This window comes from Anser cygnoides, chromosome 4 (genome assembly GCF_040182565.1).
Source record: "Anser cygnoides isolate HZ-2024a breed goose chromosome 4, Taihu_goose_T2T_genome, whole genome shotgun sequence".
In the NCBI taxonomy this organism is placed as follows: domain Eukaryota; kingdom Metazoa; phylum Chordata; class Aves; order Anseriformes; family Anatidae; genus Anser; species Anser cygnoides.
Window position 1 is genome coordinate 29,073,576 of NC_089876.1, and position 18,378 is coordinate 29,091,953.

The 18,378-nt window shown below is 39.6% G+C and overlaps 1 protein-coding gene across 7 annotated transcripts; it reads right to left on the reverse strand.

The window, feature by feature from the left end:
* Positions 1-832: 832 nt before the first annotated feature.
* NMU (neuromedin U) lies at positions 833-18,320 on the reverse strand. 7 transcript variants are annotated; one of them, XM_066995887.1, is made up of 10 exons: positions 17,532-18,316; positions 14,577-14,635; positions 10,836-10,883; positions 10,680-10,739; positions 9,717-9,746; positions 9,560-9,610; positions 7,450-7,524; positions 2,549-2,602; positions 1,971-2,010; positions 835-1,421 (listed from the first exon to the last, which is right to left on the reverse strand). In XM_066995887.1, the coding sequence occupies exons 1-9, from the start codon at positions 17,935-17,937 to the stop codon at positions 1,975-1,977; spliced, it is 819 nt and encodes a 272-aa protein (XP_066851988.1). In that variant the 5' UTR covers positions 17,938-18,316; the 3' UTR covers positions 835-1,421; positions 1,971-1,974. The 7 variants fall into 7 exon arrangements, with proteins under 7 accessions (XP_066851992.1, XP_066851993.1, XP_066851995.1 ...); XM_066995893.1 differs by lacking the exon at positions 17,532-18,316 and adding an exon at positions 17,160-17,456 and having other exon boundaries at positions 837-1,421; XM_066995891.1 differs by lacking the exon at positions 7,450-7,524 and having other exon boundaries at positions 833-1,421; positions 17,532-18,319.
* Between the last annotated feature and the right edge of the window lie 58 nt (positions 18,321-18,378).

Below are 18,378 nucleotides of genomic sequence, written 5' to 3' on the forward strand. Positions count from 1 at the left end.
GAGTAGGGCTGAGGTCACTTCAAACTGTGGCCAGCCGGTACTGTATTAGAAACAACAATCCATTTCTACACAGGATTATTAGTTACTGTCAATATAATTATACCCTCAAATATTTCAACACAACTCTGGTGTGAAAGCAAACTCAGAGCAAGAAGCTTGGAAGACTGTGAGGCTAACTTACTCTTCTGAGAAGAACTTCTTTAAAACTACATCAGAACCAGCTGAGTTTTCAAACAGATCTTAAATCTGGAAGAATGCAAGTAATGCAATTAAGTCTTCTGAATCAGAACCATAGTGTATCAGTGTTCTTAATAAGTTAAAAAAAAAAGCCATTATATTTTAGTTGAGTTAAAGTCGAGGTATTTCTTCAAAACATACCATTTATTCAGTTTCCTTTAGTTAAGAGAATAGAGATTCTCAGTTTTTTTCAGCCAATTTCAGCATTATTACCATTAAGACATGCTCTGAACTGCCAGACCCCTTTATCATCAGTGCAATTCAGTAGACCACCTGCAGACCACTTACCTTGGCTCTACAGGCTGCCAGAAGTCCACAGGCAATCGTGAAGTAAGTGCAGGGGCAGAGGATGTCATCTTGAAAAGCAAACCACGCTTTTTGCTTAGCCTTTATAGAAACTGCTTATGAAAAGGTTCTAGCTGCATATATTTTTCTTTGCTGATTTTTTTTTTTGACGTGTAGTATTTTCTCATGGGTTTTCATTCTCTGTTCCCTTAATTTTGTTGTGAGGTGGTATTGTGTGCTGTTACAGCAGAGAAAAGTATAACACATGAACTAGACTTACTGTACTATTTTATCAAGCAGGTATATGAAAGCTTGGCTTCAATGTATGACTTTTTTGTATGACTGAGTTTACTCATATTGAGATAATGAAAGGATGAGTTTCCAATAAATGTGAGAACAATCATATGCAAATGTAACACTTTGGCTACATAAATGTGCATAATTATCAAAAAGGACCTTGCAAATACAATAGAAGTAAATTATGCTGCGATTCTGAAGACTACGCAAGCCACTTGCAAAATATTCTGAAAAAAAGCAATAGTCCACACTGCAAACATTCCCATTAAAACAATCCTCTCAGGGCCTTTATTTATAAAGGCAAATAAACATACATAGCAATGTTGTTAGAGGCAATGTCAGTTGCATGCATACATTGAGATATTTTACAGTCTCATTACACACAGTTATAAACATCATAACACTAAGAAACAAATAATTTTGATATGCTTTTAATATAATCAAGGAAGTAAAGAAACATTTGAATTTTTTACTGAATCTAATGTAAGAACATTTACATTGTAGTGATTTTTAATTGTACATTCGTAAGGAATTATTTCTGTAAGGAAAACACCATGCCCAGCATTCCTGCAGCATAAGTTCTAGGTCAGGAGTCTAAAATCCTGCAAAATAAGAAAAAGTTTTAGCTGTTGGCATGGTATAGCACAAAATACTTAAAATATGACAGAGGTGTAAGATATATTACAAAACAGAATTTCATAATATTGGCACAGATTTATTATTTTTTCTGTCCATAGACTTGCATGATTTGAAATTAAATCCATAATTAATTTCAATGTGAGGGTGGTTCTTCTTCTATGTAAGAATAGTAGGATTACCACCAGGTCATCAGTTTACTTCTCAGTATGTATTTGGCAGGAGGTTGAATCAGTTTTTCCTGATGTACACCTATCATCATTGGTAACTTTCCAAACTGTCTACAAATCTGGGATCTATTCCATTTCTTGCTGCCTGAAACACCCTTGTGTTCTCTGTTCTAGGAACTGAGTAGCTACAGCTTCTACTCACTTTAGTCAAAGACAAGTGAATTTAACACATCTGCTAGAAGTTTGTCTCCAGAAATCTACTTCTAAACATAAGTACTGTGGAATATTTGCATAAGAATAAAGTAATTTCTGTATAGGTCACGATTAAAAGCATTAAATAAATACCTCCTTAGCGAAAATCCACTGATCTCTTTCCGTTGCGTGGCTGAAAGACAAATATTCAATAAGCACTGCATAAAACTGACTGGGCTCAGTAACAAAGCCCCATGCAACTTGGCATGTCTAACCTCGTTTCAAGATCTATATTACCAGGGAAGACTGAAAATCTTCATCAGTCTAATACAGTGGTTAAGCACTCTTCTAAAAAATCAATTTCTAAATACTTAAGAAATTGTTATTTTGATGTAAGATATCTTAGAATATTGGTTCAATACAAAGTATCAATAGTTAATCTCTTTTGTTTTCCTAATACATTTTTGATACTTCAGTTTCACCAAGAAGTTTCAAACTAGCCCAGCTATTCTGATTACTTTGCAAGGACAGATTCTGTGCTATACAAAATGTACCTGAAGTCATTGGATGAGTATTTCTCATTATTTACAAAGAAAGCGAACAATTCTAGTGGAATTGCTTACAACAAGGAGCTCTGACTGCAAATGTAAGAGCAATTCTTACTCTAATTTTCTCTATGTTTGGTAATACTCAGCGTGGAGAAAAAAAAAAAAAAGGAGAATAAACCATACCCTGAAGAAAAAGTAGCCTCTACTTTGAATCCCTCCAGCTCCTTGAAGGTCCTCCTGGAAAAAAAAATAATAGTATTTTAAATCATATCTACTCTTGTGAATGAATCCATACAGAAAGGTTGCTTATGTACTTATTATAAGTATTTCTTCAGTACTACTATATAGTCTTGCCCCCTTAAGGCATACAGTATGTGTTCCTCCATGTCAGTAACAAGGAAGTTCATATCTTCGTGTAGGAATTGCAGAAAACACATGAATGAGGGCCAAAATCCACCTAAGGTTTTACATCAGTTCAGATTGCTTTAGAATTATGCTAGTAATGATAAGCAGTCTTTGCCTTTGACTTTCCAGGTTTCATCACTCAAATACAACCAGTCTCTGTAGTAATGGAGTCTCTACATACAAAATAGAGTTGGTCTTTGCACCTTACAGAATGACAACAATGTAAAGCTTAAAAAATGTAAATATATTGGCCCCAGCCAAGGAATGAGATCCCAGACTGATCTCAGAGATCTATCCTGATCACCCATCTCAGAATTATCATGAGAAATAATTTTTTTCAAAGACCAGTGCTTATGGTATTCTATCCTACTCATGTTGCACACACTGAGAAACAACTGTCTGCTGATCTACACAGAAAGGAGCAAAAAAAGATCAGTGAAGAAAACAGAAATTCCGTTTAAATGTAGCAAGTACAGAGAATGAAGTATCCATCTGTTTTAATGAGACCTTCATGATTAGACAAGACGTAAACTTAATCACAGTATTTTCATCCTCTACGTTACAAGACAGTGAAGTGTCTGTCCAGTAGAGGGAGACATAGGCCAATTCAGAAATCAAATACTTCAAATCTTGTGCTTAGCAGAACATAAAATTTAGATGGAATATATTTACTGTATGCTCCCTTAGCAACGATAGTTTCTCAACTAAAAACTGAGGTCATGAAATCTCTTGGGTAATAATAATAACCAGAGTTGTCATAGGGAGAATTCACTTCATGCTCTATTCTAATGCTGTAAGAATAATGTAAAACAGGATGGCGCCCATCATTTCCAAACACGGGAATATCTCCAATCCAAGAAAACTTTCAAAGGAAGCAGGGCTTAAACTATAAATAATTTTTGAGTCTTGCTTTTAATTTTGACTTCAGTTCATCAGGTATGCCATTATACACAGTTTCTTTGCTGTATGTAAAACATCTGTATGATTTTTATTTATATTGTCCACCTCATTCTGATGTTACCTGAGTTTGAAATGCCCATCTCACATCTACAATCCATTAAATATTATAGGTTTTTAAATTTTATTTTACTGTCTGTTAGTGGAGCTTTCTACATTGCCATATTCTGTCTTTTCAGATACTTGGAGTGTCTTACAGTATTTATATTTCATTATTTTTCTACTTGTATTATTATTATTTGGAAAAATATCCTTGTAGTTTCTTATCTGAGCTCAGGTGAGAAACTCTCCACTAAAAATACAAGTGTCCTGAAGAAGCTGGACTATGTTAGAGTATGCCAAATATGCTATGACTTTTAGGTTGTTGTCTTTTAATTAGTGCATTCATCCCGTTTCTATGAATTGTGCCACCATCCTCAACGGAAGCACATTCAGGATATTGAAGTATTCTAGCAAAAGGACCTTGATGGATTTAAAAGCTAGATTGTTTTCACCTATAGTAATTTTGTGTTCTTGCATTTATGCTGTCCTTCCCATTCTTTGTCTTATTTAGCATATATGGTTATTTTGAAAGCAAAAACATCAGCTCTAAGAATATTCTCTGACAGTATGAAGGTCTAACAGCAGAGGGTAAATTTTACCCTGTATTTTCCAATTAGATGAGAAATTGATTTTTTTTTATAACAATTTTAGTCCTTGCCGAGTGTTTCATGAGTAGATGTGCCAACTCATAAAGTTCTTATATGTAGCCAGGTTCTGTCACCGGACTGACATAAATGGTAAGAAAAATGTGTCTAGTTTTTACACAGTTCCTCCTCATTTAAAATGCTGTAGAAGTCAGGAAGAATACTACACCTATAAAAGTAGTAGGGGCTGCTTCATAAATTGGATCATATTTTTACCTGCCTTTTACTGCATTTTGTCCTCTACTGTTTGGTGGGTTAGATATATGTGTATATATAACTGCACTGTTAAGGACATCCATGTTATGCTATTTTTCTAGACAAATTTGATAATACAAATTTAGTTTGATTTATTATTATTATTATTATTTTATTTTATAATTTGGCTGCAACTGCTCATGAGGACCTCTGGCCCAATATTACCCTGTTCCTCCTCCTCACCCACATGAGGAAAAGCAGAACTACATTCAACTACAGAGTGAGCAGCTATCCCCTGAGGACGGCTGTGTCCTGTTCCTGTACATAGGAAGATACTGAAAGGAAAAAAAACTAACCCCTTTTCACTCAATGTCGTAATGGGAAAAGTCTGACTAAGAGTAGCAATTACAGAGATTTTTATTTCACTTGAAACTCTGGCACCAAACACTTAAAATATCAAGGAATTTGATCATGCCATGTATCACCGTTTCTTAGCTTTCTATTTTTTAATCAATGATTCACCTAATCGTGTTGAAAAGAAATTGCAGAAGCATTTAACCTTGTTGAAAATAATCAAAACATTTACCTGTCGCCACAGTGGTTTATATTTACAATCAAATAAAAGTTAGTCTAAGCTTTGAATTTCATTTACTACCTCTATTACTTCCACCCCTTTCTGTTTGTTTCCATGTTAGATTCTAGAAGATTTAAAAAAATGTTTTTGTTTCACGAAGTTTTTTATGTCTTAAGACATAAGATCAGCAGAGACCCACGTCATGGACTGGGAAACTCTGAAGGACCCAGAAAATCAGAGCAATATCAAACAAGACTATTTCTCCTTTCAGAGGTCAGACTGGACCAGAAACATTTAATAGGTGGAATAAAGAATTTCTGAAATAACTCACTGTCCTTAAACCAGGAACTGCTCTTTATCTCTTTACGTACTCTTTAAACCCTAAATCAACCCCTCAGAAGTTGTGAAATGCCAGATTTAAGGTCAACTGTGTGTGCCTCTTTATTGCCTTGCCCAGTAGTTCTCACTGTCCTTGCCAGCCAGAACCATTCTTCTTCTTGCTGGTTCCTCATCAAAGAGACCTGAAGCATCTGTGCCTATCCCAATCGTGACTACATTTCCCTCCTTCCTTCCAGCAACCTTGGCTCTTCAAAGCTCAGCTCACAGTTTCACTTTTCCACTGGCAGGGCTTTTCCTGAGGTTTCATTCTGTGCTGCTGTGACATGGGCTGTGTCAGTATTGAAAACATAAGTCTCTGCATAAATTCTAGTATTGCCTTTTTCTTTTCCGTGACATTTTTTTCCTCCATATCACCTTTAAAATAATGAAGATTTTTTGTTGTTGTTGCTGTTGATTTTACTTTTTTTAAATATCCATTCTGCCTTAGTTGAACTTCATGAGCTAAAGAAACCTGAGAAGGATGCAGGTTGTTTGTTTGTTTGTTTTTTTACAGTCTGAAAAGGCTGGAATCAGGGAGAGTGTTAAGTAACTGAAATCATACTTGCAAGAAGAAAAGTCAGCTATTTTTATACAAAAGATGGCTCTGTGTGCATACATACCTTTTACCACTCTTCTTACACAATGACAATAAAATGCATGCTATGGTGTGGTGCTGCATCCATGCAAAGAGCATTAATATCCCTCTGCTTTTTGATTTTTGAAATTGGAAAGTGTATTTGCTGCAAAAATACCCAAATTTGATGATATTTTGGAAACAATGGGTCTATTTCAGTGTATGGGAAAGTTTTGCTCCCAAACACAATACTTTTCTATGAAAAATTAGTTTTACAATGCCTCCAGAGATCAATAATATGTAAGTATGAAAGAGTTAGACTTTACAAAGCACTGAGCTACTTAGCTATATTCATGACAGTATGAAGTTATTCTGCACCTTTTAAAATAGGGTTCAAATTGTGTACCTGATGGTTTTAGAAAAATACCTTAAATTCAGAGCTTTTACATCTGCTAAACAGCCGGCGAGCGCTCACTCTTTATTCCCAAACTGAAAACTCCAAAATAAAAGATGTTCCAAGTTTTGTGCCCCTCTGATTAATGCCTATTTTATTCTAAAAAAAAAAAAGTCTTCAATTCAAAAGTTTATCTCCGTCTATGATACTCAAAGTGAGAAGATATATTTATTTTCTTATGTTTTGTTTCTGCAGATACTAAATCAGGTAATAAGATAATTAAATGGTAATTTAACATCCCTTAAAGGTTGATGAGAACAAATAGAAATAAAAGCTCTGTAGAAAGAGATGTCATTATATTCTCAAAGGGCTCATTTCTATAGCTTTTTCTTCAGAAAGCTAAAACACTCTGGGCAAAAACTGTAACAAAGAAAGAACTTTCTTATCTGCACCTTAAATTAAATAGTGACATTGATTATAAATTGCTTGGAAAGTCTTAGTGCTATAAGTCATAAATAATGTGTTTAAGGAGTAAATATGGTTTGGATTCCATCTGGAGAGAAAAAAAAGAACCCACCCCTAGAAAATATAATTCAACTGCAATATAATGGTACTGATAAATTTGAAAATATTTTTTTTTAAAAGCAACGGACAGGTCCATTTTGATATCTAGGCTCTACCAGTGTTCTATGTTAAGCATATATTACTTCAGAGTTTTAAATGTTAAAGATGAGCAGGATTATCTTTCATTAATTAAGGAATAGAAAAAACAATGCACATTTCCAATGGAAACACATCAGTGTGACATTAAACTCCGAAAATAAAAGTGCCATGAGCAGAAAGGTCTACACGGACATTTTAGATGTGCTAATGAATCACCAAACATGAGAATGCAAGCATGCATAGTTTAATATTACATACGTCCACTTTGTGTCTCTTCAGTCTTCTCTCATTAAGCTGGGGAACGAGTTGCAGCAAAGGATGCAGGACAGAGGACTGAGAGGACACGAACACAGACACATGAGCAACAATGAAATTCTGACCTCATGATGCAAAAAATGTCTATTCCTGCAGTATTGGCTTATAGACCAATCATGTACCAAGAAAGGACTGAAGATGTTAGTTGAGAAACTTGTTTCTGAACATTCTGAATTGACAATAAGCAGGTACCAACATTTATATTTACAATATGAATGTGGCTCACACAGTGATGGAGGGACAAAATATGCATCCTCACTTTTACTCACTGAAAGAACTTTTTAGTCTTCCTACCCAGGTAACTGCAATTGTTCAGACCTTGATCAGCCTCTGCACATGGCACAGAGAACATTCCCATACACTGTGCTTACTGACTTTTCTGTGATCATCTGCTATGGAAGTTAACATCTTCAATCTCCATTGTACTGAAAAGTTAATTTTACTTTAATTTTAAGAAGAAAGAAAATTTATTTATTTATTTATTTATTACTGGAAAACAGTTCAAAGGAGGGATCCATCCTGAAGTAAAATTTGTAACCATGACACTGGTCACTGTCCCTAACAGACAAACTCCAATCCTGACATTTCTCATGCTTGACAAGACTGTATGCTCACACACAGCCTGGGTGAGTGCAGCAAGATTGTGTGCACTGCCCCAGGCAGTGACTAGCAAAACAGAACCTTGTGGGCCTGTAGAGAGAGGCCCACAGTGAGAGAGAAAGTAGAAAAACCTATGTGCCATCAACTAATTCAAACCTTCAACTCTTGTGAATTACTTATAATTAAAAGATAATGCATTTTTGATACAATAATTCTTAGAAAAGTAATGCAGCAAAGAGAAATGTAAGTTATGGAATAACTAGAGTTACTGAAGTTATATTTGATAGGTAAAATGAACTTGCCCACTTGGAGTCAATTTTGCACTGTCTGCCTAAGGTATTCAACGAAGCACTATAATATCTGAAGTAAAAGTCTGACATATTAAAGAGCACCCCAGCTCGCCAGCTGGGCTCTGTTTTGCACTTAGTGGAGAGAGATTAAGGAAGCCAAAAAATTATTTAGCTCATCTAGGTTACTGTCTCTGAGAAATGGGCTAGAAGATAACCCAAATAGCTAAACCAGAAGAAGTGAGAAAACAGTAATCTCTGTGGGCAGGCAGGGGCAAAGGTGTTCAGCATGGGGAAGAAGGGGCTGCAGTAACCTCTTAAGCAGAAGCAGCAGCAGAAATAGCTAATTTTCCTGTGCCCTGATTACCATGAAAAGCTCTAGAGCAACTCTATTGTGAAAATTTTGACTGCAACATCAGCAGTATTCTCAGGAGGCCTGGAAAACAGTATCACTTTCTAAGAAATATACAGCATATTTCTTAAGAAATTTAAGCAACAAGGCAGTAATGGACATAAACATATAAAAATGACTGTTAAGAAATGAGAAGACATGAACAGGTTTAACTTTCTCAAAGTCCTGTGGTGCACAGAAAAAAAAATAAATAGATGCACAGAAATAGCAGATTATGTCTTCACTTTAAAAGCAAGGGTGGATCACACATAGTTTATTTGTTGGCTATGAGAATATTTTTATAGCAAAAATACTAGGCTCTGTTTAAAATAATGGTATTTCTCATTTATAATATATTCCAAAGTCTGAGTGATCTCTTTTGCCTGATATTTGTGACATGCACAAATAGATACCTTTTAATTAAGAATTAATAAAGATGCATTGAGAGTTTTTAATATTTAGGGTCATGTGCTCAACTTCTATAAATCAGAATTGTTCCACTGCATGTGTTATGTTCCAGAAGCAAGCATTTGATTTTATTCTTAAATGTTGAAACTACAAGACTAAGATGCAGTTGGGATTCCCTAAATGTTGTTTTCCATTTCCACACTTGTACATCATTGATGATCCTCTCCGTGTTATTAAAACACATTCTGTATTTTAAACATGAAACACCAAATGCCGAGCTTCACAGATGGAGCGATTACTGCAGAAAGGAACATCTTGCTTCTATGGACAGGCACACGTATTCACAAGGAGGTGCTATGCCACTTACCATGATGTCTGAGTTGCCTGAGTCATGAGTCTTAGAATAATGAAATAAGAACTGTTCAAAAAAATTAAAAGTGGGGTTTTACTACAAAACAAGGCAAGGGAGTTAGGATTTTCTTGACAATTTTAAAGTGATCATAAAACATACTTAGAAGTCTTACCCTTTTGGTGTTGTCTTTTTCATCTAAACCCTGTGGGAATAATAATCAGTAGAGAGGCTTTTATTTATTAAATATATATATGCATATATATATATATATTGGACAGTTTTAATTCATAGAATCATAGCATATCCTGATCTGCAAGGGACCCACCTTGGAAGGACCATGGAGTCCAACTCCTGGCCTCACACAGGACCACCCAAAAAGCAGACCCTGTGTCTGAAAGCGTTGTCCAAATGCTTCTTGAACTCCGGCAGGCTCGGTGCTGTGCCCACTGCCCTGGGGAGCCTGTCCCAGTGCCCGACCACCCTCTGGGTGCAGAACCTTTCCCTAACGCCCAGCCTGACCCTCCCCTGTCCCAGCTCCATGCCGTTCCCTCGGGTCCTGTCGCTGTCCCCAGAGAGCAGAGCTCAGCGCCTGCCCCTCCGCTCCCCTCGTGAGGCCGCCATGAGGCCTCCCCTCAGCCTGCTCTGCTCTGGGCTGAAATTACATTTTAAACTTCAATACTGGATTGAAATATTGTCCTTCCTTGACAGATATACCACATCTTTGCTTATCAATGTAACTACTCTTCTGAAACCTTGCAGAGAGCATTGGTTATTCTCTACTAGAAGAACTGATGGGGTTAGCGGATGTTCCTTTGTATCTCCCTAGCAGTGGCAGCAACAGATTCTCTTCAGTACATTTCTTACTCCATTGAGAGCTCATAAGTTTTCTAATCTAGAGCAATAAAAGAACTGAAACCTTGTCTCCAAGCTGGAGATTATTTTCCAACATTGGACTCTCCCAGTTGTCCTTAATAGGCATTGGATTAGGACACACAGCATTTCAGTGTAAGAACTGACATACTACTTCCAGCACTGATGGGCACTTCAGGTACTGGGTCCTCAGAACTCACTGTAGGCACTGGCACACTGAGAGATCAGGCTTCAGAAATGCTAAGGAGCCTTTCATGTGTGTTACCTGTGGTTTCTGGAGAAATCCCATGACCAAAAAACAAAGTTCTTCCAGTGCACTGGACACCTAATGAAAAGAAAACATGAACTCAGGTATCGCACTACCAAACCTACTGCATACGACAAACACCATAAATAGTAAAGCAACCTCTGTCTGACTCACCTGAGGCTGAGAATCTGTGGACAGGTAGGTAGAACATGCATCGTCTATCTGTAAAAGTTGACACGATCCTTTTTTTAAAATGCACATTAATATAAAGAAGTTAAATATCTATATTCTCAAAAGTAGTTTGGTGCAGCCAGGGGCATGGCAAGCTTGTTCACCAGAAGGAATGCTTATAGGAACATTCATGAAATATTTTGAATGCAAGGGGGGAAAAAAAAACAATTTTATATACGCTTGATCTCAACAACCACATATATGTCATGTGTGTCCTTTATTCTTTTATACCATTCATATCCCTGCTAATTGAAACTGTCTCCAAGTAAGTCATATTTTAAATAATGATTGTAAGCATCTGAGGCATGGGCTATGAACGTAAGTATTTTCTATGCTATCTTTGGATTACATGAAACTGCAAAGAAAATGACAAAACTAAAGCAAATGATTCAATACACAGTCCTCAAACACTACTCTGCAAATTGTATTTGAGCTTCCCTGCAGGTGTATGACCCACACATCTCTTGAGTGATTATGATATGTGCCAGCACATCTTATGCATACTACTCAATTTGTGTGAGTCAGCTGGCAGCCAATATCTGAGGTTTGCACTGATTTCTTTGGCACATGAGGGGCCTTACAATATTTTGTTTAGAGGAGATGGTTCCCAATTTACAATGCTAGTAAGAAATACATTCGATATATTTCAAGGGATCTAAACTCAAAGTGCACTGTTGAAGAAGATGCTGTCATTGAGTTTAAACTCATCAGCAAAGAGAGGAACATGAGGTGTGTAGACATACACACAAGCACACATAAATAATAAAAAAAAAATCCACAAAACAAACCAAGAAGACCCTGTCTGTTTAGCTGTGTGGCTTATCCCTAAAAAAATAAAATTAAATAAAAAAAAATCAGCACTTGGGAGAGAATCTAAGAAGAAAACCATGGTTTAATAAGGTCCTTGCCTTCCAACCACCAGCAAACTGTAGTGCAAACACTTTGAGATGGAATGAGGTCGTTTCTCATGAAGCTCAGAGGATTTCTGTTTGGTGAACTTGAACAGTCTCTGTGTGACATGCTGTAAACTTTTAGCATCCACATCATCCTGTGGTAAGGGGTTCCTGAACACCACATGAAATAATATTTCTGTTTGTCTTGATCAGTCCTTCCAAAGCTATCTTCATTCAGTGCTATCATGATCTTGTCTTGGAAGAAGTAACAAATAAGTGATTCATACCCATCCTCTCCCTACTGTTCATGACATTGTATGGACAATCATATCTTATTTCCATTGTCTCTTTTCCAAGATGAAGGAGTCTCATAGTACTGAATCAGTTTTGATGGAATTATCGATCAGGTAGGGAGAAGTGGAATAAAGAATATTTGAATTCATGGAAGTAATTTTACAGGTGCTGAGAGCTCAAAGTATTCTGTAAGGAAGAGGAAAAATCTCCAGTGCTCCAACAGAAGCTACACAGTTTAATAATAACAACAACAACAAAAAAAAAAGACAGTTTTCAAATTGTATCAATTGCAATCTGCATTGGTATGCACCATTTTTTTCCATTGAATATTTGGTACTGTTATTCTAGGTGCCACAAAGCTTTGCCAATCATTATTACGTTCACAGACTGCATCAAAATATTTTGTTTTAAAATAAAGAGTGGGCAATGCAACAGGTGTTATGATTTTATTATAGGTACAAAGCCCTAAACAGCAGTCTTTAGCAAAGAAAACATTAACTGAAAAAAGCAATAAACAAATAATGCATATCTGAGTACTCCAAGACAAGGGGTGATTCATTTCTCTAGAGACAACCTATGAGAAAGCATTAGCAGAGATAGCGGGAAAGCTAATAGCTCACAAGATTCCCCCTCAAATAGTTTTTATTGGTAACACAACCTCCCCGGTCTCTTTTCCCTTCATCTTGCATTTGATTGTCTCTGGGTATATTTGTTCAGCTTCACTACTTCCAGGATAAGAAAATGTAGAGGTAGAAGTCAGCAGTGAATGACATAAACCAAGCTTAAGTCATTTTGGAAGCCTAAGTTAAAAATGTCCTGTTACTTGTGGTTGTTCATTTGTTGGCTTATCTGCTTGTTTTTTAGTTGGAGATGTCAACCAGAGATCTACTGTAGCTCAACGGCAGGACAAACCAGAGACTGCTTTGTGTTCAACACAGTCCAAAGCAATGCATCTCTCAGTTAAAACCTGCATGGAAAAAGCAAGGACCAGAGAAAAGCCACAGTTTCTGTTGATTCCTTCTTTTCAAATTAAAAATATATATATATTTAATTTAATAATTCCTATAGTCCTTGATGCTTCTTTTCAGTAATCTTCTCTTTCCTCAGAAGTGTGGCCTGAGGGTGGGAGCCTGTCAGTTATTTGGGGTTGGTTAAATAACGTAAAGAAATGAAAGGATGTTAGAAAGCTCCTATATTTCTAAAATTGGAATCATTCCTGGAAAATACTTGTTTAATTTTGAGGCAGTGCTTCTCCTGAGTGATCAGCTAATAAAGTAACAAGCAGGGAAGAACATTAAGAAACTCCCGGTTTTGTAGCCAGGCTGATTTAAAGTATATACCTACACATCTAATTCTCTTTTTTTAGTTCTTAGATCCTCTCCAGTCCTGTATTATTCCTGTTACAGAATTGAGTTTTACACTGTTTGTGTTATATAGTTTTGCACAGAATTTAGTATGTCATGCATACTTTTTTGTTCACCGAAATCAACAGGAACCTTGCGTTTGCCTCCAGTAAGCATAGGGGTGAATCCTATATCATAAATAGCAAATCCTAGCAATAAGTTCAGAAATATATATATTTTAAAAAAGCATATATTTAATCTGGAATTTAAATAACTCATTTTCATAAACTCCTTCTAGCTATTAGGATCTTGCTTCCCAAGAGATCACTTTCTCCCAGGAGGAAAGTACCACCAGGGCTTGTGCAAGTGCCAGTATAGGAACAAGTCAGTGTTTGAGTCAATACTTCCGAAACGGGCTGACAAAAAAGGCAGCGTGTTCTGTAATGGCCTCAATTTGAAGAAATTTACTCCGTGCATCTGCACCCATGGTGAGTCACTTGCTTTCTAATGTTATCAGGAGGTACAAAATTAATGTCAGCAGCACACTTGAAGATTACGGCAATGCCAGGGCATGCATCTTGCAGGATGAACCCTCTCTGTTATGCCCTGCTGTTCTGTCTGTTCCAAAAGGGCACAAAAAAGCCCATGTTGACACACATGTAACATCCTAGAATCAAAAAAATGCAAAGTTCAAAGATGGGAATGGAAGTTATAGTTGCAATTGGTATAAAAATGTTAAAGGTGCAAACTGCAACAGGATGTTATCCTCTATCTAGTAAATTAAGATGCTAGGATATGATTAAATGCAGTGTCCCAGCCCTGGGTGCAGAACAGAAGCAAGAGGTGGATTGGACGAGTTGAAACAACTACTGCCTGTCATGCACAGACTACAAAAATACCAGGCAGGACACAGTATTGCTTCCAGGGACAGGGTCTGTACAGGAGAATTAATACTGGAAGAAGAAGGACCTGAACTCCATGCAAGAGAAATAGTGGAGAGTGAGGTGTGACCACAGTAAGGACTGGAACAGAAAAATTTTTGATCTTGTATCCCTGCTCTAGTAGCAATAAATTGTCACAGACATTCCCAGCTCTCACCCCACAGCCAAGGCTTCTCCCAGGCATGGCTGAACCAGCTTGCCCGTGATGCTCACCTCCTTCCACAGCTGCAAATCCTGATCTGCCTCGAGTGCTTGGGATGGCATCGGTGCACCTGGAAGCACAAACACTGCTTAGCAATACTGTACAGCAGGGGTCATCTTGTAAGTACCCCATGTCAGTGGTGTAAATAAAAGCTCTGAGTGTGACATGGTCCCCAGAACCTGCAAAGCCAAAATACGGAGACTCACATCTCTGAGCAAGAAGCAGTGTGGAAGCCACACTGCTTCTTTCATCACGAGTCAGGCTGGCATTGGTTTGTTCTCAGTGATAAGCAGTGATATTTTATCTGGCGGCATAATCCTAGTAATATTGTGTTACCAGAGACTCCATCTCACCCAGGAGGGGGCCGGTGCTGGAGAGGAAACCCTGACCAATTTCTCCTAAAGTTACTGCCCAGGATCCATGCCTGACAGCTCTATACATTGTTCTAACACACCTCAGGTGAACAGTTTTTATAACCTCCCAGGCAGTCTATTATTAACTGTGATTGCTTTTTATTTTTTATTTTTTTCCAAAGAATTGCACCAAATTAAACACAAAAATGCTGAAGCTAGACATAGCTAGAATGGCCAGGTGAGCAGGATGTGAAAGCTCATCGTGCCCACCTGTTTTACAAGTACCACAGATAACAATAGGAGTAACTTCCAGGCATGAAAGAGTAAATTCCAAAACCACATTTTGGTACTGGCACAAACTTAAGATGGCTAATTATTATGGATGCTTGTTCTCCCCAGAAAAAGAATTATAGAGCAGGTCTTGATTTCATCCTGTGTAGGAGTGGGTTTTTGAAATCTCTGGAAGATTTACATGAAAAGAAAACTGCTGTCCAGTGAAAAAAAAAAAATTGCTTTTTGATGTTTGCTTTAGTTCAAGGAGAAACTCCCAAAAAATTCAAGGTGCTACAACTCCCCCTTTTTTTTTTTTTAATTTTGTTTTGTTTTCTATTCCCAAGTTAGTATGATCATGGTGGAGTATTCCCTGGGGCTGGTGTCTAGGTTGCCAGGAGTGGAACAGGGCAACTCGTGAAGTCACTGCACCGTTAAATCTTTGCCTGGCCATTACTGATGGCAGCTCCTGCCATGCCTGGCTCCCAAGGCTTTCCAGGGGGAAAACAGAAGAAACCCAGCAGTCCCTAAGGCCTGGAGCAGCAGGCAAGGAAGCCTAAATATGACACTTGTGGGGCTTTTTTGCCCAGAGCATAAACTTTTGAACAGAGGAGATGCAATTATTTCACCAGCTCATAAGTTTCCTTAACCCTTCTGCACTTATTCAAAAAACTCTTATTTCATGTGCTGACCCCTCTGTTTTGCGCTCACAGCAAGGAGTGTGTGCCCTCCAGTGCCAAGCAGCATCCCCACATCGCCCCATCCAGAACACTGCTGCAGCCTGGAGGGAATTCATTAGTTTACACACACACACACACACACACACACACACACCGGCACGAACAAGGAAAGATGAAGTTATCTGGTAAGATACACAAAATATCCATGGCAGGAGGAAAGCAGTCCCATTCAAAAGTAACATAGACGAGGAAGCCCTCCTACAAAATTGACACAGTGACACATCTGTTCACTTCAGTTCTGCCAGCTTTGAAAAACCAAACTTCTTGCAAGGCAGCAGACTGCCAGGTGCACAGTTTCAGTCACTTTTCAACCTGGGATCCACCTCTTAAGTCTTCTCTCCCCACCACTGCTCTCCATACACAAGCTCCTTGCCATCATTACTATACAAACGATGCTAAAATACTGTGTGCCACTGCCATTCTTTGCCTTCATTTTCCTTCCCTCCCTTCTTCCACATCTCCAGAATATATTTTGAACACAGTATGAAGTATACTCTACTTAGATTTCTTTGCTTCTTGATATAAAAAAAAATCAATTAAGGAAAATATCAAAAATTCAGAATGAAAGCTCCCAGTGAAAGTAACTCACTCATAATAGATGCAAAGCAGAACTACTCATTGCACAGCAACTTGCTGTGCTGCGCTGCTTCACAGGGTGTAAGGATTTAATGCGTCTGGAGGGAGGAAATAGACTAGGGAAGACGGTGCATTTTATTGTAATGCCTGTTAGCTGCACTTGCTTCACAAAGCAAAAATAGCAACTTTCAGGTGTAACTCAGCATTCCCAATTAAATCAAAGGTAATCAGGCTCTGTGTCTAAAGCAGCCTGCCAACTCTGTCCTTCCCCACTTAACCCTTTAGTGACTTCGCTTGGAACAAAAGCCGCTTCCCCCAGCTGCCGGAGCGCGGTTTGGGCAGGACGGGGCAATCCTGCCGGGTAGGGCAAGGAGCCCCCCACCTCCCCACCCCAAAACGTGCTGCTGAGGTGAGCCCCCCGTCCCAGCCCCGGCCCCCTTACCCTCCCAGCCTGCCGTCTCCCGAGCATCTCCGCATCTCTCGCGGCAGCATCCGATCCCACCCCGGCTCCGCAGCAGAGCACTGCGGGGATTCTGTTGGGCTAGGATTTCTCAGCCCCCTCGCGAGGCTGGAGGCAATGATGGGGTCACCCCTCCAGCCCCCGGATTTGCAGCGGTGGCCGTGCAGGAAGGGGTTGCGGGGGGATGCTCCTCACCTTTGCACGCACACATGGAGGAGGCGAGGAGGAGCAGGAGCAGGAGCAGCGGGGCCCCCGGCAGCCCCCCGCTGTTCCCCAGGCTGCGCGGCGGGGTGGTCGTGGGGGGCTGCTGGTGGCAGAGCTGTCCCATGACCGCGGTGCCCTCTGCTCTGCCTCCCCGCCGGCTGGCCATGCCCTCGCTCCCTTCCCAAACTTTTTAAGTCTCCCTGACACGTGGACCAGCATCAGCTTGACTCACGGAGGACACGTCACCCGCCCTGCCCGCCCCTGCCCGTCTCCCCGCCACCCACCCACCCAGGCCCAGACCCCCCTCATCTCCGCCGGTGACTCAGCCCCGCTCCCACCTCGGGGGCAGATCTGTTCCCAAACCTGCTGCGACGGGTGCGTGGCCCTGCTTGGCCTCCAGACACGGGGCTGGGCAGCCTCTAGGCCCTTTCTTCACAACCCCCCTCTTAGAGAAAGATCTATGCCTTAAAAAAGGTGTGTAAAAGCCCCCCAGCTGTGGTGGCAGCCTCGTGATGGAGCACAAAATGGCTGCTGCCCCCTCACCGTGCTTGGAAGTTGAGGGCGATGGCTTGGGGTGGCGAAGGTGGGCTTTCGGGCACTGCCCAACCCCAGTGTGCTGGGGAGAAGGGGCACAATTTAACACTGGGGCATCCCACCTGGTGGCCCCAGAGGTGTGGGCACCTTCTGATCTAGAGAAGGACGAACCCAGTTTGTGAGGAAGCCACCGGTGAAGCACGGGTGTGAGCTGTGGCCACCTCTTCTTCCCCATGTATGCATGTTCCAGAGCAGAACTGCAGATCACTCAAATGTGAATGGAAAAGAGAATTCACTGAAAAGACAGCCTGCTGATGCTTCTCATCTCCAGCATGGTGGTAGAGGAAGCTGGGGGCAATTCAAAACGGGTTGTCAGCATGGAAACCAGCTTCGTAACATGAAGCTGAGTGGCCCCTAGGACACAGGAGAGAACACACACAGACAGTGCTACACCATGAAGCAAAACTCAGTAATATGGTGGCATTTGGGGATTAAAAACTTAATACAGGGCTTAGCAGACCTGCGGCCCCTCACAGTCAGCCAAGCAGCAGGAGCTGGCTTTTTCCAAATGTGCATTTTGGGGCAGCATCTCACAAGTCACAGTCTAGCTTTACAATCTGTTTCCCAGGTTTTGTTTTTCCACTCTCTCATAGTATTTACTTGGTTGTTTCTTTCT